This window comes from Cajanus cajan, chromosome 6 (assembly GCF_000230855.2).
Source record: "Cajanus cajan strain Asha chromosome 6, NIPB_CcT2T_4, whole genome shotgun sequence".
Taxonomy (NCBI): domain Eukaryota; kingdom Viridiplantae; phylum Streptophyta; class Magnoliopsida; order Fabales; family Fabaceae; genus Cajanus; species Cajanus cajan.
Genome location: NC_138522.1, coordinates 52540240 through 52566102, shown reverse-complemented (window position 1 = coordinate 52566102; position 25863 = coordinate 52540240). Strand labels below are relative to the sequence as shown.

The window sequence follows — 25863 nt, the reverse complement described above, 5'->3', positions numbered from 1 at the left end:
AATTGAAATTGATATATTGTGTCGTATAAACAAGTCTAAGCGTTAAACATGTTTATTTTTGTCTCTACACAGCTTAAATACTTGTTAGGGTCATATGCTCACTCAACACTTTCGAAACCAAATAAACTATTTATCATATATTATATCATTCTTAATATAGTGTTTGGTTAAATGGTAAAATAAGAGTTAAAATAAAATAAATTTTACAATATATATTTTAAAATAAATAAATCATTATAATTATAATACCACATTATAAGAAATATTATCTATTAAATAATTTTATTAATAATATATATTTATTCAAGAATATTTAGACCGAGCTAAGATCACACAACATAAACCTAACTAACCATCAAAATACATGAAATCTTATTTTTAAAACTAAAACCCCAAAAACAATTTGAGACCGAACCCTGTTAGAGGGACAATACAAGTCCCTCATCCGTAGTTATAATGGTTAAACTTACGAGTGCCGAGGCTTGAAGATAGCAAGAGTATGCATATTATATATCGTGACTACATATTATTTTAAAAATATTAAAATAAAATTAAGTAATAAAGATATTTATAAGTAATAAAAACAGTAGAGTAATTATTGAAAAAGAATAATAGTTACTAAAAAAATTTAATAATAAAAAAACATAACGGTGAGACCAAAAATAATTACTAAAAAGTATAACCTTCGCTGATAAACACCTTCGCTGGATGTGATAATTACTATAAGAAAAAAAGTTTGGTTAAATCCCTCTTTTTGTCGCTTATAATATTTTTTTATTTTAATTTAATCTCACTTTAATTTTAAGTCTCAATTTAGTCCCCAATAATTTAAATCATTACAATTTGGGACTTCCGTCTAAATGATTTAAACGGAGTTAACTGGTGGCCACATGGATGCCACGTAGATGCCACGTAGGTGGATCCCAAAATACTTGAATACACCTAGAACCAGAACGACCCATTCTGAAACCAGAACGGTCCGTTCTGGTTACATTATTGGTGTGTAAATTTTATACCTGGAACGGGCCGTTCCAGATGCAACATTTATACACCAACAGTGTAACCACAACGGACCGTTCTGATTTCAAAATTTCGTGAATACAAAGCATTTCAAACACTAGATTTAGTAATATTGTTAATGGGAATTGATAACTTCAATTGCTAAAAATTTGTATAAATTTGGATTATACAGTGTATCATTAAGGACGATACAGTGTATCACTAAGGACAATGGTAACAAGTTTTATTTCATTGTTAGTCAAACTGGAGTGAACCACTTACTACCAAATTGACACTATACAGTCAAGGATGAAACGAAACGGTGTTTTCCCTTGAAGTCATTGACAATGTTCCCCAACAATAACAACCTGTTTTTGAGGAGATATAACCTGAATTTTTGTGGTTTAGGATTTCCCTTCAGCGTATGATTTCCTTTCTCAATAATTTCTTTAAACTTTTTTAGTATATGTTATGTTCTGAATTTTTGTTTTCAATTTCTAAACCATGTTTCTGTCTTTGAATTTATGATATATTATGAATTTTTATTTTTAATTTTTGAATCACATTACGACATTTTAGTCAAGATTTTGAACTGGATAAGTTCAAATCAAAGAAGGATTTTGAAAAGTCTTATCTTATTTGATTTTTTTTTAGTTTTATTCATAAATAAATATTAATTTATTGTATTTTTTATTTATTATATTTTTATTAATATAGATATAATAAAAAAATACAATAAAAAACATGAAGTTGACGTTCTAGAACGGGTCGTTCTGAATTCAAAACTGCCCGTTCTAACAGCAGAACGGCGCGTTCTGGATTCAGAATGACCCGTTCTGCTGCACTCATGTTGTGTTAAATTTGCATTTGGAACGGCCCGTTTCAGTTGCAAAATTAACACATAACATATGCATGCAGAACGGGCCGTTCTGGTTCTAGGTATATTCATAACATTTGACATCCACCTAGCATCTACGTGGCATTCACCTAGCATCCACGTCAACAGGAGTAAACCCCGTTTAAATCATTTAAACGGAAGTCCCAAATTGCAATGATTTAAATTATTGAGAACCAAATTGAGACCTAAAATTAAAGTAGGACTAAATTGAAACAAAAAAATATTATCAGGGACCAAAAGAGGTATTTAACCAAAAAGTTTTGTATGGATGTTAAAACGAAACTGAGTTGAATAAAAGCTCTAGATAAACACCATCGCTGATTATTTACATTAATTTTTGAATATTTCACCATAAAACCTTGTAAAACCATGAATGAAAATAAAATCATATAGATTACGGATATTCAGGCATGATCAGTGTTCTAAGAAAAACAACCAAAGTAAAGCAGTCCCTTCTCAACTCACTTTCAAAGTTCATAGTTTTTCAGTTCCACTTGAGTCCACCAATATTACATCCATTAAAGCAACCTAAACCACTCTACCCTTTATGTAAACATATTTTAGTAAATTACTTTGTAGCTACTGAAATACCTACATTATAATATGAAAAAGAAAAACATGATTTACATACCATTAACAACCAAAGAAATATTTTTACCGTTAGTCTAACAAAAGAAATCCATGTATATATTTTAACTGTGTTCATTCAAACCATACTGATCTTCCCTTGTCTCTTAAAATCAAACCATAATTCGTGAATGAATCATACTTATCTTCCTTTCCTCCTACTAAATCAAACCACAAAATAAACAAACAAAACTAAACCAGTCGTCAATTTATATTTTTTTTTTCTTCTAAAACACCTGTAAATCAGGAAAGATGATAAATCTCTCGCGTAACAATAAGTCAATTAGTTTACTAAGTTGGTGTCCGTAATATGATATTACAAACAGAATTGTTTTAAAAAATTTGAAGGATAATTCAAGAAACTTAAAACAGAAAAGGAAGGAAAAAAAAATGAAGAACCACCCATGAATTAGTTTCTTTTAGTAATAAATGTCAAGTTCCACAGACAACCGCAATAAGCAGATTCTGATTCTAATAAACATACATTAAGTGGAAACATTTTTACTATGTCAAGAATATAAGAAAATAAAACCGGCAAAAAAGGGAGTGCAAGGTCTAATAACAAATATAACACAGTCATAATACATCAACACCTAACCATACTGTGTGCCCAACTCTACAGTGAAATATCCTAAGTTACCTCACCCAGAAAAAGAGAAGCAAAATGTTCAAAACCCCACACGACAGGAAATATATAGTCCTCAATAAGCCCATGCAAACAGAAAAAATTATCTGCAATAAACAGAAACGATATGTTTTCAGCATTATATTTTAATATGGTTAGTGAAAAACAAAATGATGTAAAAGAAACTCAACTGCGCAATAAACAATTAGCATTCTAATGAAATAAGAAATGCTGCAATGAAACATAATTTCATGCCTCCATTTATGATAGATATATGTCTAGCAGTACCACAATTCATATGTCCAGTCGTCTCACTACATATAGAATTTGAGAAGACTTGTGAACACCCCAAAGCAGTATAACGCATTTCAATCAACTAAAAGCGATTTTAAACCAATAAGATGCTCAGACAATGTAACCAAGTGAATTCCACTTCTCTTGTTTTTTTATGACCCTCACTCTTCTCGTCATATCAAATTCAAATAGATTTGAGCATACAAAGTATCCTCTAAATTCCAAGACTCTCCATGCTCTTTACTTGTTGAGCTTAAATTAAGATAATAAAAAAATTAGTTTAGCAAAAGAGCCTTAACTCAATGAGCACCAAGTCCCTTTCGGAGACTGCTTGATCCTGGGATCAAAACCGCACTTTTCCCCCATTTTATCCTACCCTCCCTCTCCCTACACTTGCTCATAGATCTCCTCTATAACACACCCAGAAAAAATATTTTATTCTACAGTGATGTATCTCCAAATGCAAAACAAAATTATCATAGTCATACAAATATTGGTTTTACATTTCCAAATGAAATCACATTGACAAAACCCAGGGAAAATTAACTAAATAACTACATTGAATTACACATGCTATGGCACTTAATGTCTTGCACTCACCTTCAAAAACATTTGTAATTTTGAATTATATGCCAGTGATGTGACAGTTATTTTTCTATTGACCACACTATTTGATCCAGGAGGAATATTAACCCTAGCAAATAATAAGGCTAATAAAATGTAATCCTCAAATATAATTAAAGATTGCACGGGCATTGAAGCTTCTTATCTTATAATTTAAATTAGAGATACAATGTTATCCTCTGAGAAAAATATCATTTCACAACAAGGTGGTTTGGGTATTTAAAAGATCGAACAAAGTATTCCAACGATGTTTAGTTCAACACACAAAATTATTTCCCCTTTAGATCTCTAATTTGGAAGTAAATCAAATTAGCCCCCCCAATTGAAAATCCAAGATGACTACGAAGTTCAGGACACAAAAATTGAGAAATGGCAACATACCCATTTAACATGCTTTGTTTTACCCTCAACCAAAATCTGGAGACTATCCCTTTTGAAGTAGAGATCATAGAAGTAGGTTTTAACTTTCCCAACAAAAACTTTACCATATACACAACTAAGAATCACACACATTGTCCTAAGACTTCTTATTTTTAGGTGAAAGTCATGTGGGACCTCTTAAATAAGGACTGACTCATATTATTTAGTATAACCCACATGAATTTTACCCAATAATAATGTGTCAAAGAGTATTGTGAATGTTTTTCATTGATATTCACAAAGCAAATTGTGCCACACCAGCATGATAACACAGCTTATGGTAAAGATATCAAAGCACGCTTTGAATCATACATGTCACAAAAAAAAATATAAGATGAAAATGGGCTACAGTCATTACAATCACAGTAATAAAAACATCCTGAATCAAACCAATAATAAAACATCATACCTAAATTTCTTTCCAGGAAAAAATAATCAGGAACGAACTTCATGCTGTTTGCTTGTCTTTGTCTGGATGCCCTCGCTTAGCTTTACGTCGTGCATGGTGACTGTGTCCATGTCGAGCAGGTTTATTCACTTTTTTGCTGCTGCAGAAAATAAAAGTGTTTGTTACTATTATAAGTTCCAAAAATATATGTAGGCTTAAATATGTTTAGTCCTTGTAAAAAAAATTATTTGATTTTCATCCCTCAATGTTGAAATCATTATTTTTTATCCCTGCTATTATGTGATCCTTGTTAATTGTTTGTGTTAAACCGGGATATTAAGTGACCATCACCATCCCTAGTGACACTCACTAGTCTGCTAGCATGTCATACCTCTAAAAAATTTCAAAATCTAGAAAATAAATGTTATTTATTTAGCTTAAAATAAATGTTGGGGATCAAAAATAGTGATTTCAAAGTTTTGAGGGATAAAAATCAAATAAAAATATTAGATGGCGACCAAACAGAAATTTGCTAATTTTACAAAGACCAAAAACTGCTTGTAAATTTAAGAATGATGAAAAGTAAAGAAAAGGTTTAACAAAGTCCAAAATCAAAATCTACTTATTTTTTAGGGACTAAACATATTTAAGCCTATATCAAGAGAACATACAAATCAACAAAAAGTGATTCAGCATATGGATTTTTGAATAAGACAACTAAGACTCACCAGAAAACAGCTGAAAACACTCTAGCCACAAAAATAATTGGTAAAGCTAAAAGGGCAGAGGCCTGCAAGAGTGCAAATTGACAATATCTGTCAAATAATCTGATCACTGAGTGAATTTCAGTAATATTAATCAAGACAGATAAAATCATCCATTACATACCGCAAACCATTCCAACTCTTTAGTAGCAAGAGGTCTAGTAAGCTCGTGCTTTTTCAGAGTCTCTTGGACAGTAGCTTGGACCTTAATGAGGGAAAAAATCAATACTCAAGTAACAAAAAAAGATAATGTATCCTTATATCAATACCAGGCCAAATTTTCAGCATTCAATGATTAAACAATAATTAAAAAAGTTAACAGATGTCTTTACTATTGTAATAGCAATAAAGGCAAAAATGTTATTCCAGATTCTAAATCTGAGTGAAACTCTATCAATATGCAGTCAAGAAAATAAAATCCTAGTTCTACATATCAACCGACAATAAATGAAAAGGAACATTAACACTTAGAACCACATCTGCCTTCAGCAAATTCACTACTATGCTCAAATTATGTTATGATCTCCAAACTAAAGTAAGCAGTCATAGCATGTAATAGTCAAGAAGAAAATATCATATAACCAGCAGACACTCATACAGCCCCCTAAAATAAAATAAATACTTAAATATGGTGCTGCAACAACATCAAGTTGGCTTTCACTGTATTTCATTCTTTTATAACAACCAAGACTGATAGCAGTAATGGGCAACTACAAATATCAAAAGACAAACAGACTGCCAACCATAGTTTATATACTAAATCTTATGATAAGAAGTTACAGTGCAACAGGAATACAAGTAAAAACCATAAAATAGTTGACATCAGCAACAAATAATGACAAAAACAAAAGCATTTCACAAATTTTCTTTTGTTTAACTAAGACTGATTGCAGAAATGGGCAACTATAAAATTTCAAAAGACAAAGATGCTGGCCGAATTTTATATTTTCAATTTTCTATTAAGTAGATACAGTGCAACAGGAATACATGGTAAAAAACAATCATAGTGTTGACATCAGCAATAAATATCAACATATACAATAAAGATTTGCATAATTTTTTCAATGTCTTTGCAAAAGATGAAGACTGAAACCTGGCGATGATATGTAGTAGCTGATTCCAAAAACTTCCCATAAGCATGAACAACCACCTTTGTGTAGGGCTTCAAAACCGCTTGTACCTTGTCAACATGAGGTTTAGCTGCAATAGCAACCTGATCAATGTATGGCTTGCTGAACTTTCTAGCTCCCTGTCAACCAGCACTGAATACCTTAAAAAATGCATCAACAAACAAACAAACCATAAAGGATGAATTTAAGAGATTTATACCTGATAATAAGGATCTACAAATTCTTTTGCCTTGCTTAAGTGGGGAGCAATAGCATTCTTTGATGCCTTGTAAACTTCAACTGTTTTCGTGGTCACCAATTGCACATGAGGTTCAGCATTTGTTTTCACAACAGACCAGTGTTCTTTTACAGTCGGGATCCATTTCTTCAATTGAAAAAGAGAGAAGAGAGAGAGAATGAGAAAGAAAAAGAAAACAATTTAATTTGGCTAGGTTATCTAAGAAAATTCAGAGCTTCTTACAAACAAGGAAACTCCCAAATAGATACCAAATCTAGGGTAAAACAGATAGATGGTGAAGCAAGTCCAATACCTAGCCATAGGACACAGTAATTGCAGTAATCCTTTTGGTCATCATTACATTACCACATAAACAGAACTATCCACAGCAAAGCATAGCAAAATACTGAAAGATATAAATGGAGGCCTTACAGTTTTAATGGTTTCCACATGAGGCTCGGCCCACTTTCCAGCTTGTGCCTTTTTCTCTAGGGCCTAGAATAAATAGGAAAGACATTGAAATGAAGAACCCAACATGACTTGATAGTGGTGATAAAGAAATAAAATAAACCTTTCATAATTAATTAACATGTCAACTTTAATAGCAGATAAGAATGATTGATAGTCAAAATAAACACCAAAACATTACCTTTTGAGTAAAGGTTTCAAAGGCAGGTTTCCCATGTTTGTTCCAATGAGCCTCAAGATAGGACTGACAAATAAAATAAAATACTCAGAAGTCAGAACTTGTGAGGAAGGCTGTTCTAACAAACATTAGAGGAGATGCAACATAGACTCACCTTACTGTGAATATAGTGTACAGCAAGCCAAGGTGGAAGCCAAGCACCATGGGTCTGATTATTAACACCAATATGGATCAATTCAGTACACACAATTATAACTATTATTATAATCAAAATTTCAAAACAGAATGAAATGGCTTTTCAAATATATCATTAATTGTATAAATGGGAAGCTGCAGCTTTCAAAACCAAAATGGAAAGGCTAAAATCCTACAATTTAAAAATAGTAAAAAAAAAATGGTAGATATGACAAAAAATAAATATAGTAAAATACTAAAATCATTTCAGAATGCATTTCAAAAAATTAGAATTGTGAAAACTCGATTTCAACTAAAGATTTTTCATTTTCATATTTAAAGGGTATTTGGGCAGGGAAGGGTGTTCTAGGTTATGGATATTAAACTAGATTTAAGCAAGGCTCAAAGCAGTTTGGCATTTGTCAGGAACATCAAAATCCACAAGTTCGTCTCACCCTGGCTGTCTGCAAGTGTCTGTCTGACTCGAACATGTTAAAGCTAAGCTTTCTATGATCAAGTCACATAATCATTTGAGTTACAGGGTTCCATGGTGGTTTGAGGTTTCTATGGTCTGTTGTTTGCAGTGTTTTCAATAAAATTAAGCACTGTCAAGTATTGCTGGTGATAGTAGCCCTATCCAGACTACCCACACTCAAAAAACCAAATAAAGGATAATTATATAACATTTTAGTTTTTCTATTTTATGAAATATAAGTTATGACCTTATGTTCAGTTAGTACTTAAATTTAAATTGGAATTTATACATAAGAAACCATTATTTATATGTACATATATGACCACTCTTTTAATATAGTGTTTTATATAGTATGTGACATCACATCTATACTTTTACAGTTCACTTTTACTTGACCCTCCAGCGGATTTTGGAAAAATAAGGCATTTTTGAGAACCCTGGTCAGTGCCACATTGTTTATCACAAAAAACCAGGCCTAAAAGCAGAGGAAGCACTGACATCCCATCAGTAATGATTTATTTTCCTGCTTTTATTGTTAAGATGCTAACATTTTCAAGAACAACCCTAAAACCTTAGCCATCTAGATGAAGTATGTATAAAATAAAACGACACAATTGAAAGAAATTCTTCAGTTTCAAATAGAAGACACAGTATTGATACCAACTTGAATTTTTATATGAATCTGAATGCTTGAGGAGAATGATTCCTCAGTCCTTTAATTATAATTATCAAAAGAAAAAAAAATTACAATAACAATAGGATCCCTTGATTTTAGGGATTATACAATAAGGCATTAAATACAATAAATGGTAACTTATCAAGAATAGTAAAAACAGAAATATGGAATAATAATAATAATAATAACGGTAGATCTTATGGAAATCAGGGTAAATCAAGATCAAATCTCAACAATAATTAACCTCGACTACTTTGGAGGCTTTCAACTGGCTATCAAATTTTACAGACATGTAAGAAATATAACATGGTTCAGCTAGTCAAATGAATTGGTCAATTATTACCTCCCTCAGCTGTTTTTCTATGGCAGCTGCCTCAAACTTTGCATTCACCATTTCTTCCTAAACAAGAATATTAGGTGAAAAGCAAGAGACTTCCATCAAAAACATCATCAAGCATCCTGTACAACATAGACAATAAAATCTATGCACTAACCTCAGCCACTTTAAGAGCACGTTCAGTTTTACGAATTTTTGCCTTCTGTTCCTCATTTATCTTTTGAATCTGTGAAGAAGGTACTTCTCAAATCACCACATGATCATTAAAGAGATTGTGTTTCGATAACTCAAAATTTAAATTGATTACAGTCCTACAGGTAACTACTTCTGGAAAATTATAACACTTTGGTTTTTAATTAATTTGAGGATTCAATACAACATGTATCAAGTCCTAGTGGAAGGGAAAAGTAGACAGTAGTATGCATGAAAAATAATTAGCAAAGAATTTTCTTCTGAGCATGTTGATCACAACTAGAAATCCAGCTACAATCACAGCACCAAGGAAGGAGGGGAAAAGAGAATAACATATGAAAAGAAAAAAAGTAGGTATGGAGAAAGCAAAGAGTAAGATGCCCTTCCCATTGTGAGCATTGAACATGACAAGTTGCACAGGGTAATCCTATAACAGATCAATTTTATTACTGGGCACGTTAACAAGAAGAAGGTAATTGAAAACGGAATATAACTCAAGCATAAATGTTTTTCAAATGAGTAAATTAAGATACACGGCTTTAACAAGAACATTTATACAAAAATCAACAGTAAATAATGAATAAGAACTGGTTCCGAAGACAACAAACTTGAGAGGTAATTAATGCAGATTTGAAAGAGAGAAAAAATGTAGCCAAACCTAAACTTACATCTTCTAATTTTGAGTTCAAGTCATGAATCTTTTTCTCTGACTGAAGTACTCGAGTTTCCCAGTTCACTTTCTCCTTGTTTTGTGTCTCTAGTTCCCTTTGAAGCTTGTCCACCTGCATAAAGAATATCAGAGTATGCACTAAGGAATAATGATCATACATCATCTACTAGCTCATTCATACATAACCTGCTTCTGTAGTTCACCAGCACGTGCATGAGCCTTTCCAACCTGCTCCTCGGCATCCAACGACCCTTTTTTCTGAGAGGAAAAAAATAATAATTTTCTGAGAGGAAAAACAATTTATATATATATATATATATATATAAACAAAAACAAAAACAAAAAAAACAAAATAGCAAATGATACTGAGTATTTGATTCCGACTCTGTTAAGTGTTTCGGGATGGATGCTCTAAAAACAACAAAGTCTGAGAATAAGATATTACCATTTACCACTGTTACTCAAATTATTCTTATGTAAAGAAATACAAAAACCAATATTCAAAAATAAGAAGAAAAATGAAGAAAAACTGTAAGCCAGGTCTGGTCCCACACCTGGAGAGAAGCAATTTCAGTCTGCAAGGATTTTATGGTTAACGATCTCTCTTCAATGATTTTTTCTTTTTCTGCTACAATTTCGTCCTTGTTCTTCACTTCCTCAGACTTTTCACTGATTTGAGATTCTTCAAAATAAAATTAGGCACGATGTGTATTAGCTATGAAAACGAAACCATCAGAAGAAACCACCACATGTCCGATGAAAAAAATAAAAGTGAGGGAATTATAACTCCTTGGAATTCGAATGATAACTCCAATCATAAACCATTAGCCACTACGCAAGAAACCGACTTGTGTAGAAATCAATCAACAACATAATAAAACTCCAGAAAATGCTTTTAAAACACAACGCTTTCTGCTGAGTGACTGCACTAATTGAAAAGTTGCAAACACGACAACACAACGATTCACGAGCATAACCGTACACGGTCCTAGTTTACACACAAACAAAAAAGTTCCAGAGAAATAAAATAAAATAAAATCGTATTTGTAACTGAACAGTGTAACTTGGAAAATTGAAATATATAAAAGGAAAGAATCGAGTTGGTGTAGAAAATGAAAACAGACCGAGACTTTGGATCTTAGAATAGAGTTGATCTAATTGGATCTTGAAAGCGGAGGCATCAGGCTCTTTGGTTCTTCCTTCGATGGAAACATCGGCTTCGGCACCGGCGAGGGCCAGAATTAGGGTTACTGAAAGCGCCAAGACGAAGAGCTTCGGAGGCGCCATCGCAATGCAGATTTGCTTTGCCGCCAACAAAGCTTCGGAGAAAACCACACGCTCTCTGCGTTTCTGATATTTATTATAATAAAATTTAATAATAATAATAATAATAATAATAATACCCTCGTCGGAATCAAGGAAGCCTTTTCTTTTTTCACTTTCACTACAATTTAGTATATGCACGCACTTATTTTAGTAAATACCATATTCAACACATATTCATTCAATAAATTAGAATATTCTTTTTAAATCACTTCTCCAAGCCTTATTCTTAATTTTTTATTTTAACATATTACAATAAAATGAGTTATAATCATTGAAAATGTTTATTACAATTTTATCATTGAAAAATTGTTCACGTGAATTAAAGAAAAAACGTGACTAACTTCTAAGTGTTCTCTTTCTTAATTATTTAATTACATAATTTTTTTTAATATATTTATTAATTATACATGAAAATTAAACTGTCATTTTTTCTATCTGTTGAATTAAGAAATTTAGAAGTTTTGGACCGAAAAATTATGAAAAATAAATAATGAAAAAAAGGAGACACGAGGCGGGCGTTGGTCGATTCCACGTACCAAACTGATGTAATGTTTATTTTAATGCGATGGGATGTGAACATGTGGCAAACGAGGGGCAACAAAATCCAATGATTCACCGATAATAATAATATTGATGGAAGACAGTTTTGTTCGCAATCGATTAACTTATTCAATTACAAAAATCAATTACTAGTAACTAATAATTTTAAAAACTGTTTAGACTTTTTGATTATATTAATAGTACAGATTATTTATTAATTTTGTTGATTATTAATTTAAGTCGATTGCGATAAAATTAATTATTTTTAATGTAGTGTTTTTTCGAATAAGTTTTTTTTCCGTGTACGATACTCTAATTTAAAATCTTATTTAGAAAAATTACGTTTTTTAATTTATTCAATTCTACACAAACGACGATTTATTTCTAAAAGTTTAAACTTTTGTCAACAAAAATTATAGCAATTACAATAAAATTCGAACTTAAAATAATATGTATTTTATTCCATATTTTCGTACTTTTACTTTTTTGATATGTAAATACTTTAAAGTCTACTTAATTATTTTATGTTATACGTGAGAAAAAAATATCATTAAAAATGATAATAAAAAAAAACTAATGTTGTACATAAAATACAATATTAATTTATTTATACTTTTAAATCTCATTCCATATTCCAAGCATGATTTTAATCTATGTTATTTTAAGTGTTCAATTAATTTTCATAAATTTTCAATTATTAAATTTATTTTTTTATCTCGAAATTTGTATATTAATTAATGAAAATAAAATTAAAAAAAAGTGTGATACGAGATTGATTTATGTGGATTAAAAATTAAAGAAAAAAATAAAATAAAGGAATATGTACTAATAGGGTAATAGTATAAAATAGTATCAAAACTTTTATTTATTTTTTGTGTTGTTTTCTAATAAAATTGAAATTCATAATCATAATTTATGGAATAAATTAATTCAACATAGATTATTCAAACAAATCAACCTAATTGTAAAAATTAAGGCAATATGTAATATTGTTATAGATACCAACATTATTGTTATTATTGTAAATTTTACTATTGATAACAAAAGTTAAAACTTTAACTTTAGCTAAAGAAATTCTTAATGAAGTATTGTTCTAACTTGTATCATTTTAATGTTAAGACAAAATTGAATATAAAAAAAAAACAAGTTTGATAATTAAAAATCATGAGAATTAAATATTAACAATTAAAACTAGGGCATCAAAACTTCGCATAGATAAAACAATGATACAAGAAGTATAATGAAGGGGGGAAAATCTACAATAGTGCATTCTTTATTGTTAGTGTCTCCAAATATATGTTTGAATTATGTACTTAATTATGGGTATAACTAGAAGTATGAACATAAATGAGAAATGTGGTTGAGTAGTTGCGTTATGGGGTAGGTGATGAGGACACATGGGTGCCGCCAAGAAAGGTTTGGAATTGATCGACAAGACCACCAAAAGTAGTTGACTATTCAAGTGGAATAGAAAATGCTATGCTAAAAGGGAAAGAGAAGAAAGTTTAGAAAAATATATATTAATTTTGTGATATTATTTCCATTATGCGCTATCGCACTTTTCTTTCTTCGTGTTTTCGTTGTACCAAAATAATTTTTGTTAAAACGATGACGAGGTTGTTGGGAAAATGTTCTTGCTAATTTTAATTTACTATGGAAGTCAATTAACGTTATTTGTTGTTGATTTAATTAACGGAAGACATGGTGAGTGTGATGATACGTGTGTTGTGGGGGTTGGAGTGAAAAGGGGAATTTTAGGGATGTCACCTTCTTCTTGTTTATCCCATGAATATGATGAATAGCATGTTAACGTGACGATGACGATGACGATTCGAGCCACAAAATCTGATAACCTCAAAATATAAAATAGATTGACAGTGTCCTTCCACGGAAAAATACGGTACCAAACGTGACAGGGGAAATTAATCTTCTGCTGTGGAAGTTGGAAATTTATTTTATTTTTTAAAAAATGGTAAAAGATATATTTTTTTAGCTATAAATTGAGATTAAAATAAGACAATTCTCCTATTAGGTTTTAAAAAAATTATCAACCTCTTTCAAGATTTACAATGAGATTAAGGATTGTCTATATGATCTCAAACGTAAGTCTTAACTTAGTAAAAATTCAATATGAAATAATTTAAAAAGTATAAAAATATGTGTATAATTACGTGAAATATTAAAAATCATATATCAAAGAATTTAATACAAAATAATAAAATGTTTATACCTGATTTTATAAATTAAATGTAAATTTTAAAATATAATATATTAGGCATAATATGTGATGTTCTAAGAAAAATATACTTTAAAAATATAAATTTAAAGAAATTAATTTTATAGTATAAAAAATGAAATTTATATAAAGTTAATACTTTGAAGGTTAATGGGTTATAGATTTCATGTTTTAAGATAATAAACAATAAAATAATATATACCATGAGTAAATAGGACTTTTTATCTCTTAATTACTCTTTTTTTATATATATAGATGTGATAGCAACATCTCAAAGGTGAAAACAAAATATTAATAAGGAAGAAAAAGTGGATCAATCCATTTAAAATAGCATAAGATGAGTGGATTTGTCAAATAAAATGAATTAACAAATGTAATATGCACCACTTATTAGTAGGTAGGTTAATTCACTTTTGTGAGTTTGAGTTAAAAATTGTGGATTATCAAGTTGATCCACCTTTAGTTCATTCATTTTTAAAAGAAAAAATTAATTAAAATATTTTAATAAATATTATTAGTTCAACTTATAATTTCATTATTATTTATAGAATTAATAAGAATAATTATAATTTTTCATGCAAAGGATTAAAATATTATATTTTTATTAAAAAAGTACTATAAATGAAAATGTATTAGTAAAAAATATGTAATTAAAACAACATAATTCTATTTTATATTAAATGATAATAGTTATCTAGAAATAGAATTAAGTTATAAAAACATTAATCTAACATAAATTTACTACAAATTCACATTTTAATAGTATAAAATAAAATAAAAAAATAGATTAACAAATTAATTCATTAAGTTAACAAATTGAATCGGTCGGATTAGACGGATTAATTCATCAAATTTAACACATATTATCAATTAGACGGATTAATTCACCAAATTTAACACATATTATCATTCTTTAATATGTAATTGCACAACATGCACTAATTAAATATTATTTTAATATCACAATATTTGGTCGTGTTATAAGCAAATAATAAATAAAAAAAGGGGAAAAAATAAAGAATAGTTGATATTCATTATCCATGTTTGAACTACTCATGTACAGTATTGTTATTGTTTATGGTAAATTTTATTCGTAGATATTTGTGGGTGTAAAATATTCTGTGATCCTATTTTAACTATGTTATTAGTCTGAATGATAAAATTATTAAATAATAGAACCTAATTCAGTTGACTAAACAGGTAGTGTGATTTTTCGTATTTGATCAATAGTACAAGTTTAAATAACCATTTTTATGTTACATAAACAACATCACTATTTAATTAACCATCTTAAATAGAATTTATCTTTTAAATACATTTTTGGTTCTTCTTCAAGATTTAAAGTTAAAGAGCTTGATAACTTGGTATTGGGAACAATGACATATTGGGACGATACACTTCAATATATATATAAAGATGAAGAGAAAGAAGAAGTAGTGCTTGGCATGACAAAAGCTGAGGTCGATTCACGTTGCTCATATATTTTGTAATTTATAATTTATTTGTTCAACGGATTTTTTTATTTTATTTTATTTTATTGGCATTTTGCAGCAGGAAGGGTGGGGTACGTGTCTTATCATGTTTGTAAGATTATGCCAAAAGAAATAGAACGAAAGGTAAAAAGTTAAAAGGGTTAAAACTGACTCTACGGATGGCAGCTTCTTATTTATTCCACAACAATGAGATCACAAGTTTATATAACAACGACTCTATTTACTACATCAATTAAATCGAATCAATAAAGACTTTAATTTTGATATATTCCCAATATAAAAGATCAACTGATTAAAATACATTTTAATTATTCTAAAAGAACATAAAATAGATAAAAAAAACAAGAGTATGACAATGTATAAAATAGTTTGTTAAGGTAGTTAAAATTAATTTGAAGGTATGTGGAGTAGTTTAGTATTTAAATGCCAACGGCAAACGGTTGGTCCACATATTATTTTTGGAGATGGCAGACAGGTTACATTTATACCTCTTTCAGGGTTAGGAGTTTTTTCTGTCTACCTTTTCTCTTTTACTCACAACTCTTAATAACTCATTCATTAAGACAATTATATTACTCGTATATTTTTATTATTAGTTGATATTTACGAAAAATAGTTAAAAAAATTATGATTAACAACCATTAAATAAAAGATAACATGAGTTGTGTTAGATGTGTTTTGCATTTAACAAAAAGTAGAGGTAAAATTAATAATTAAATTACTCAAGTCTAACATTTAAGCTAGTTTAGTAAAAGAAGTTAAAGTAGTATGTATAAAATTATAACTTCAAACTATGTTATCTTTGTTATAATTTTTACGGAAAAAAACTATTTAATTTTTATTTTTATTTGATTTGTTTAATTTGTCTCCTTTGTCATTAAAAGATTCAATTTTTAGTATTGTCTGAAACGATTCGACAGGTTCTTACATTTTACAATTCAACAAGTGACAATAGAAAATATAAATTTGACTACTTAAGGTTAACATGCAAGCGGTACTTGGATATATATATATATATATATATATATATATATATATATATATATATATATTTCATCAACAATTGAAATAATAAAATAAACTCTTAATGGGATTACAACTATAATTATGCAAGCATATATAGACACAATAATCTAGCATTGAAAGCGTAAACCTAGGTTGTTGATTAAACAACAATTACAAAAGAAATGTTACACCAAGGTAACTAAAAAATCAACAATGTCATCCTTCGGCATGACCCACAAGATGAACACTTCCTCCAACCTATCCTTGTCTTGTTTTCATATTAAATATAATTATTGCAGTTTAACCATAAGAAAACATATAAGGATAAATTAGCATTCAAAAACAATTGACGAGTATAAAAGAATTAAACTAGCTATACTACAACTCCATCGATTCAACATTCAACCAGAAGTTTACAACTCAACAACATGGTAACAAGCTCGACTTACGACACAATTACACAACTTATTAACTTAGCATATGAATACCATAATTATTCAACACAACACAATAATCCGCAATGCAAATCGTTCAACAACTATAGCAACACAACATATAAATCATTGAGTGCACACCACAACAACTATATGCATTGTCACGTATTCAATTAAGAAATCTCTTATAACATTGGTGAGCAAATTAAGTAGTTTGACTCTACTGAACCAACTTAACAATGTGATATTTTTTGGGCTTGGTAAATCAACAACAAATTTGGATACTAATCCATAACGCAATAAAGTTTCTCAAATTTTGCTACTTAAACTAGGAAAATCTAATATTTTTGTCAGGATAAAACAATTTGAGTGTGAACCTATTATGACCTTAGCATGCGTAACTAAGCCTCCTATGGGATTAGTTCATCAACTACCCTCCAAATACTAATCCCCTTCTAATACTTAATTAGAAATTATGGCCTCTAACCTAGTACCTTACTCAATTTGGTCACTTTGTATATGTACGGCTCAAACTTGCTCCTGTATAGATCTACATTGGTTGCTTTATAATCAGTATAATTTGACTTGGCTCTTATATTATTTTATATTGATCACTTTATACATGTATGACTTGACCTGACCCCCATATGACATTAACTAAGATCCTATAGGAGACTCAACATTAATGGGATATTCAACTATTAAAATAACACATATCCTCTATTCCTAAGTCAATCAACACAACTCAACATCATGCCTTAAGTATTCTCAACATATCTACTTAATACTACACAACATGCAACTCTTGTTACATTCCATCATTCAACAACTTACAGCTTTCAACAGTTTAAACATCAATATATCTCATCATAGATCAATGTATAAAGAATTAACATCATGCATCAACTTATGTTATGTGAGCAATTCAATCTATAAATAATGTTCAACACTTGGTTAATGAAACAACAAGTTTATCCTTCAGCATCCCATGCCTGACATCATTTTTCCCGTGCTTGGTGACATTGAGGCAAAAAACCTTTGGCACCCATGCCTAGAGCCAAACTACTTGCGTTCGACGTGATTAAGGTAGAGAATTCGTGTGTCAATCATGTATGGCACAACAAAACCTATGCTTAACCCATTTCAAGCAGAGAACCTTTGCTTGACTAATGTCTAACATCACAGCACTAGCATAGGCAGAAAACTTCTATCTTGATTACGCCTAACGTCACTCAAATAGAGCCCTATGTCACCAAATTAGAGTGTTTTAAGGACATCCACGTCTGATGTCATTCAACCCACGACCAACATGACAAAGTCAGAAAGCTTTCATCTAACTCACACTCGATGCTACCAATCTTGCACCTTGTGTTAGAGAGATAGAGAGCCTTTGCGCCCAACGCAATGTTGTATTCTACACTTGGTAAATTCACGTTTTTGGTCCAAACCACCTGAAACTTAGAAAATCTCACACATGCAATCCATAATAATACACATAGGCACTCCAAGCATGTCAAATATAACAACAAAATCAACATGCAATCGTTACACAACAAAATCCAACAATTTCTCTTCAACATTCTCAAGGACCCAAAAACTAAACTCTCAAATTTCATCCCTACATCAATACAACCACAAATTTTAGAAAAACTCAAGTAATATACAACATCATAAATCACCAAGAAGTTAAGTTCTACCTTCTTTTACCTTTTGTATCAAAGAGAAAATAGGAGAAGGAAGACGAAAACCATTTCGAACTAACCTCGCACGAAATCACAACTACTTGATTCTTAGTTTAAGAAGCTTCGAATCTCCACCTAACTACTTAACTATGACCAGGGAAAGGTTCTTTACACTCACTGGAAGGCTAATAAGAAGAAAGGAGAATCTTGACTCTATAATTCTCTTTCTAACTCATTTCTAAACTTTTTAAATATATAAATTTATGAGGTTCACTTCTTAAAAAATACCTTATATACCCTCGTTAGATTAGCTAGCTTAATCTATATTCAAAGCAACTTCTAAATAACTGAAAACTCCTAAAAGTTTATAAATTTCTAAAATTTCTCAATAATGAAACAATAATTCGCAACAATAAATAATTTAATAAAATAAAAAATTATTTCACAAAAATTCTAGTATACACTATCATTTAATTTTTAATAATGATTTAATGTTATATTTTTGTCCAATTTTGACAAAGAATTGTTAATCTTTTATACACGCTGCACAATAAAAAAAATAATTATCGTCGTGTGTATAAGAAAATAACATTGTTAGTCTAAATTAGATAAAAAAATAATAATACTACGTTATTTTTAAAAATTAAAAGACTAAATCAAATATGTTATGAATGGACTAAATTAAACTGATTAAATAAAAAAGAAATAGAAGAGTAATTTAACCTAAAATGAAATTTATAGACGTGCTAATAAACTAATTAAAAAATACTTATATATATACTACTATAATTTTTTTTATTACATGCGACTTTTCCTGCGAATTTTTATAAAAAATTCGCAAGAAACGTTGTTCCTACAAATTTTTTTACGAAATTTTATCTACAGGTAATACCTTCGTGGATAATATATTTTTGCAAATTTTAAAATTCGCAGGAAATTTTCTGCGAAATTTATTGCAAAAAAAATTCGCAGAAAAGTTTCCTGCGAATTTTTTCGCAAGAAATTCTGCATGAATATTTTTTACAAAAATATTAAAAAAATTACTATAAATTCTATCAATAATTCTTCAACTTTCAAATGCTCACAATGAATTCATCCGAAACATTTATTTCCATGCCTCCAACATGTAATATATAATCATTTAAATTCTAAGATTATAGATAATAAGCCTAACACTCAACCATACAAAACAACTTGTAAGGTAAGTGTTGCCCCAACTTATATACTCTTTAATTGTTTTATTTTCAAGCGATGTGGGACTTAAAGTGTTTTTAAAATATTAAACTTATAAATTTAAATATTTTTTTTTTAATTTTTCCTGCAAATTTTAATTTGCAGGAAAATCCGCAGGAAAAGATACCTGTAAAATTTTTCTACCATTTAGTAAACATTACTTGCGAATTTATTTTTGCAAGAAAATTTGCAAGAAACAAAATAAAATTCTTGCAATATTTTCTTCAAATTTTTACCATGAAATTTTTTTTCTATGATCATTAAAATTGTAGCAAAATTTGTAAGAAATATCTGTAAATTATTTTTTGCAAAAAATTTCTGCGAATATTTTTTTGCAGGAAAATTCGCAAAAAATTTCTGCAATTATTTTTTTGCAGGAAAAATTTCAAAAAGTTTATGCGAATATTTTTTTCAGGAAAATTTGCAAAAAATTTCTGCAAATATTTTTTTTGCAATAAAATTCACAGGAAAAAGACACTTTTCTAGTAGTGATATATATATATATATATATATATATATATATATATATATATATATATATATATATATATCGGTGAATTTTGTAAATTTAAATTTGTGTTTAAGATAACAAAGTTGTCAGGTATGTATGAAAGCTTAGAAGGAGTTTTATGGTGTGTTTGGATGAAGAATTTTACAAATTCAAAGAATTTTAAATTCTTGGTATTTGAATTACTTTGATTTCAATTTCTATCATTATTAAAATATTTTGTTTGGATAAGTCAATTCAAATTTATCAAATTTTAAATTATTAGGTTGGATATGATAATTTGATCCCACCATGGTAAAATTGATTTTAAAAATATATTTATATGTTGAGAATTTTTAAATTAAATTTTATAAAAAATAAATATAACAAATTTTTAAATATTTAATAATTTTAAAAAATTAATATTATATAATATTTAATAATCTTAAAAATATTTTTGAATATTTAATAATTAAAAACATGAAGAGATAAGATAAAATATATAAGTGAAATAAGAAGAAGAAAAAATATGAAGAATTTCAAATAATTACTTTTTTGGGAGAATTTGAAATTTTACTATTTTAAGGAATTTCACAAATGCTTGAATTTCAAATTCCTTATAAATTCTTCATTCAAACAAGGTATTTCACCTCAAAGAATTTGAAATTCTTTAAATAAATAAATTACTCCATTTAAATTCCTCATTCAAACACAATATTAATGAATACTATTAATAAAATTGTCAAGGGAGATTGACACAGGTGTGGGATGTTGATATAATTTATTTGCTTTTTATGTTTTTTATTTATTGTTTCTAAAACATTTTAATTTTTTTATTTACTTCCAGCCTTTATAGTATACACGGGCCTGTTATTTAGTTGTTTTGGGAATTTATAAATAAAAAACTACTAAAATATATATTATATTGAGATTTTTATTTGTGGTGGTATCTTTCTTTAAATTACAAAAACACACTAAATTAAAATAATGTCAATTTCTTAAAGTTATAATGTAAATAATTATGTAAATTTACAATATAAATTTATTATTATTTTTGAAAATGTATCTGTACTGGAACCCGGTTTTATAATTAAAAGTACGTGACAAAACAAATCATGTTACTTTCATATAAAGTACAAGTAATTTTGTTTATATTTAAAATTTCTTAATATCTGTCTGGATTAATAGTAATATAGATTATTTCGATGGTTAATAAAAAACTTTTATATTTAAGCGTGATAGATGAAAAGATATTTTGAGACATGTTTTTTTTGTTCAGTTATAACATTTAAAAAAAAAATCGTATAAATTTATATGTAACAATTGATTTTTGTGTTAATGTTTTAAAAAAATAAGATTATTAAATTTGTGAGTTTGTCAAATGGGTTTGTTGGCTGGATCGAAATGTCTAATCATACTGGGCCCATCCCGTTTCCGCAAAAGCATAAGTTCAAATCAAATTACATGAGTGAAATCAAGTTAATTCAAGGCTCATGATATATACTTCTAAACAAAGAAAATGAATATATCATGAGCCTAATTAAAAACAGGCAAGCCCAATTGACTATTGAGTTTGGGCCAAGCCAGAACTACATTACATGTATATATAATAGATATATTGGTTCCATTTTTTTTTAATCAGTCAGAAAGAACGTTAGATTACAAACACATATCACTTGTCACACTTTGTATCTATGGTACAATACTAGTTATGCCTATTGCCTTTGGGAATTGAATCTCGAATCCTTCATCTGACATGCATTGGAATTTTAACTCCATCACAAAGGAAAACAAATTAAAAATAGTCCACGTGAATGTGATATGGACAACACACACACTTTTTTTTTTTTTTTTTTTTTTTTTTTTTTTTTTTTTGTGAACATACAATTCATGCAAGAGGAAGTGCAACAAATCTTTGAAAAATAAATTTAAAAATTTGTTGGTACAGCAACAAAACGCGGTTTCTGCCCAAACATGTTTTAAAAAATGGTTGTGGCAAAGTATCTTTTTCAAGAAGCTTGATTCGATCTAGAGCATAATATTATAAAGTATAGCATGGAGAATTGCAATAGATTAGATTAGTGTCTTCAAGGAAGGTACTGCCTAATGGGACGGAGACTTAACCAAGCAAGTGGATATTAATGTCTGCAATCTTCTCTACTCTGCCAGTGTTTCAATTATGGGTGTATTAAAAATTGGTAAATGCTAATCAGTGTAAAGGAAATTAGTTAATAAATTAAAAAAATATATTATTAATATACGTAATTTAAAGTGAATGCGAAGTAAATGGTATTTATATATATATATATAGGAGAGTGAATGACATTTTTGGGTAGAAAATAAAGGTCACTAACTTGATACCTTTACGCTAAGTGTAGCTTCAACAAGCTTTCCTATCACGAACAAGCATCTGGAGCACGAAATAATATCATAAAATGCTTGATTCGGGGTTGAGAAATTTGCATAAATTTCTACGCATGGAAATAAAACATGTTTAGGTATCTTTTTGGCAAAATCTACACGGTTTTAGTATAACATACCGTTAATTATATCACCTAGTTATAATCAATTTGGTATGAGTTGTTCCACTTGAGTGATGGATAAGTAGTTGTTTTAAATAGATGATACAAAATTTATTTAGTATAATTTGACTCATTGATAGAATGTTTATCATCTCATTATATATTACAAGTTTTTGAAGAAACTTGATAATTTTTTTTTACAAGTTTTATAATTGAAACTTTGTAGAACCATCCTTACAATTTTTTTTTTGGTGAAATTTGGTAAAATTTTCTTTTCATCATATATCCATCTCTCTCATTTAGACCGATGTAAATTGATCTTTTCATATAATAATTTTTATTTATTAATCTAATATTCTAATCTTAATAAAAGAGAAAATAAAAACTTCAAATGAGTGGGATATCTCACTGTGGGGGTTTTATTTAATTCTAAACAATATTTTAAAGAAAAATGATATCATTTTATCTACAAACAATATTTTCGAAATTTGAAATTAAAATTTTGAATTTTTAAACCAACATTGCATCTTGTTATTTGGTCTTGATGAGAGAAGACATTTCACTGTGGAGTGTTGAGAACCAGGACACACACAGTGTCAACACCTTTATTTATATTTGTTACCGTAACAGTGCTCAATAAACTTGCCATGCTCATGGGTACAGTGAACTTAGAATACATTATAGTTATACATCTCATATGTAGTACATAATTAATACGTAGTATATATTATTCCCTTGTGGCATTCAATTTGCATGCCAGCTGTCCCGAAACTCTATAATGGCAATTAGTTGTATTCAATTATTATTACTATATAATTGGTGATTTGCACCATATACAATGGCACTTGAGTGATTTAGAATTGAAACAAGGGTGTAATATGAAGGATCTAACTATAAAAGAGGTGTGACACGAGTTTAAGCTCTGTACCAATGCTTTGATTTGCTCAGTAATATTCACAAATTAAGTCATAACATATTATTGACTCAAATGGGTATAGCAGAAGCATGCTCCAGATTCCTGGTAGACTTTTTACAAGCATTAAAAGTCTCCCTTCCAATAAGCTCAGTGTCTCACCTTGATCATCACAATCACCACCCTACATGCAAGCCAGAGAATATGGTGAAAATTGATGACAAGATGGTAAGTGCCCTTGTCACAGTTTTTGGCATGGAAACCAATGGGAGAATCAAGAAGGAGAATGCTAGGCAAGTGGTGGAGAAGCTTGGTTTGATGTGTGGTTGTGAGGGTGAAAATGAGGATAAGACTTCATCAGGGTTTGAGCTAGGTGGTGAGGGTGGCTTGATGGATGATGATGAAGTGCCTGTGGAAGATGTGCTTGGTGAGTTGGAGGACGTGTCAAAGCGCAGTGAGCTGTTGCATGAGGCCTTCAAGATCTTTGATGAGGATGGAGATGGATACATAGATGCAATGGAGTTGAAGAGGGTGCTTCATTGCTTGGGATTGGATAAGGGTTGGGACATGAGTGCTATTGAGAACATGGTCAAGGTTGCTGATTTGAACTTTGATGGCAAGGTTGATTTTGGTGAGTTTGAATTGATGATGGGGTAGGGTACCAGTTATACAAATTCTTTGATCTTAGGAATAATGGTTGAGCTGCTAATTGTATATTCATTTATTTATTCCAGCATTCTATCAAGAATCAAGAATTCAAGTATGAAGATTGTTTTATTTTGCATTATCTGTTTTCTTCATTTCTTATTGCACTTTTGTAGGCAAATTCCATTTAGCTAGCCTTTTCATCATTTCTAGAGTTCACACATTTTTGTTTATTCTGTTTTTCCATGCATAAGAAATTGTAAATTTCAGCTCATGAACAGTTGTTCCACTGCTTCCTGGTTATATTAAAGGAGGCAAAAAATCTAAGCAGTAACATAATTCAATGAACTAGAAGCATATAAATTTGTATAAAATTTAAGCATCATCTGTTATTTGTAAGAGTGATATTGCGATAGTATTGTCAACCAAAGTTGAATAGTTTACTATCCATTCAACAATAAATTAATGGTATTCTAATAAACTAATTGATTAATTTTTATTATCGACCTAATGTATGGACATGATGAATAGTAGGTAAATTGCCCTTAAGTTCTTAATCGTAGGGTCCATATCTTTCTGTATATACAAATGAAAATATATAAACAAAATAAAATTAGATAGACGAAGTTTTGAAACAAGAAAAAGATCTCACTTGCTATAATTTAGATAAACACAATATATATATATATATATATATATATATATATATATATTATTTATTTTTTATTCATACAGTACATCATGCGAATCTTCTCCAAATAATAACATAGGTTGTGATCAGTTGTGAGACGAGTTCTATTGGCACTTAATCTGACGATTTCTGCCAGGTATTTGGCACATGAATTAGTATATTGGATCTAAAGCAATAATAATAATCAACAAATAAAAATGAAGAGAATTAATGGATCGGAATGGAAGTCTTTTAAGGAATATTTAATTTAAGGAAATGAGACAAAATAAAATAAGTTTTTTTTTAATATATATATATATATAAGCTTAGTGCATTTTTAAGAATTTTTTTATTTATTAATAGAGAAATTTTCAAAATCAGTTCTTGTACTTATACGAATCAGGTCGGATTCCTAACTCGGATAAGTCTTCCTTGTTGGATTCAGCCGAGGTCGTATGATGATATCAGTACGGTGGGTTGAGTTCTTTCTCCTTGGTGTCCTTGGTTGAGTGTCTCGGATG

The 25863-nt window shown here is 29.3% G+C and overlaps 2 protein-coding genes across 5 annotated transcripts; one reads left to right on the top strand and one right to left on the bottom strand.

The window, feature by feature from the left end:
- Nucleotides 1-2915: 2915 nt before the first annotated feature.
- On the bottom strand, nt 2916-11517 carry LOC109796600 (uncharacterized). 4 transcript variants are annotated; one of them, XM_020356294.3, is made up of 15 exons: nt 11281-11516; nt 10711-10838; nt 10343-10414; nt 10155-10268; nt 9452-9520; nt 9301-9357; nt 7787-7840; nt 7636-7698; nt 7419-7481; nt 6969-7133; nt 6733-6888; nt 5764-5844; nt 5604-5665; nt 4897-5032; nt 2916-3256 (listed from the first exon to the last, which is right to left on the bottom strand). In XM_020356294.3, exons 1-14 carry the CDS (start codon nt 11441-11443, stop codon nt 4936-4938), a joined length of 1344 nt encoding a protein of 447 aa, XP_020211883.2. In that variant the 5' UTR covers nt 11444-11516; the 3' UTR covers nt 2916-3256; nt 4897-4935. The 4 variants fall into 4 exon arrangements, with proteins under 4 accessions (XP_020211883.2, XP_020211882.2, XP_082933721.1 ...); XM_020356293.3 differs by having other exon boundaries at nt 4897-5035; nt 11281-11514; XM_083077595.1 differs by lacking the exon at nt 2916-3256 and having other exon boundaries at nt 4941-5032; nt 5600-5665.
- Nucleotides 11518-24008: 12491 nt separating this feature from the next.
- On the top strand, nt 24009-24814 carry LOC109795705 (calmodulin-like protein 2). Its single transcript, XM_020355217.3, has one exon. It carries the CDS (start codon nt 24103-24105, stop codon nt 24682-24684), a length of 582 nt encoding a protein of 193 aa, XP_020210806.2. The 5' UTR covers nt 24009-24102; the 3' UTR covers nt 24685-24814.
- The last annotated feature ends 1049 nt before the right edge of the window (nt 24815-25863 follow it).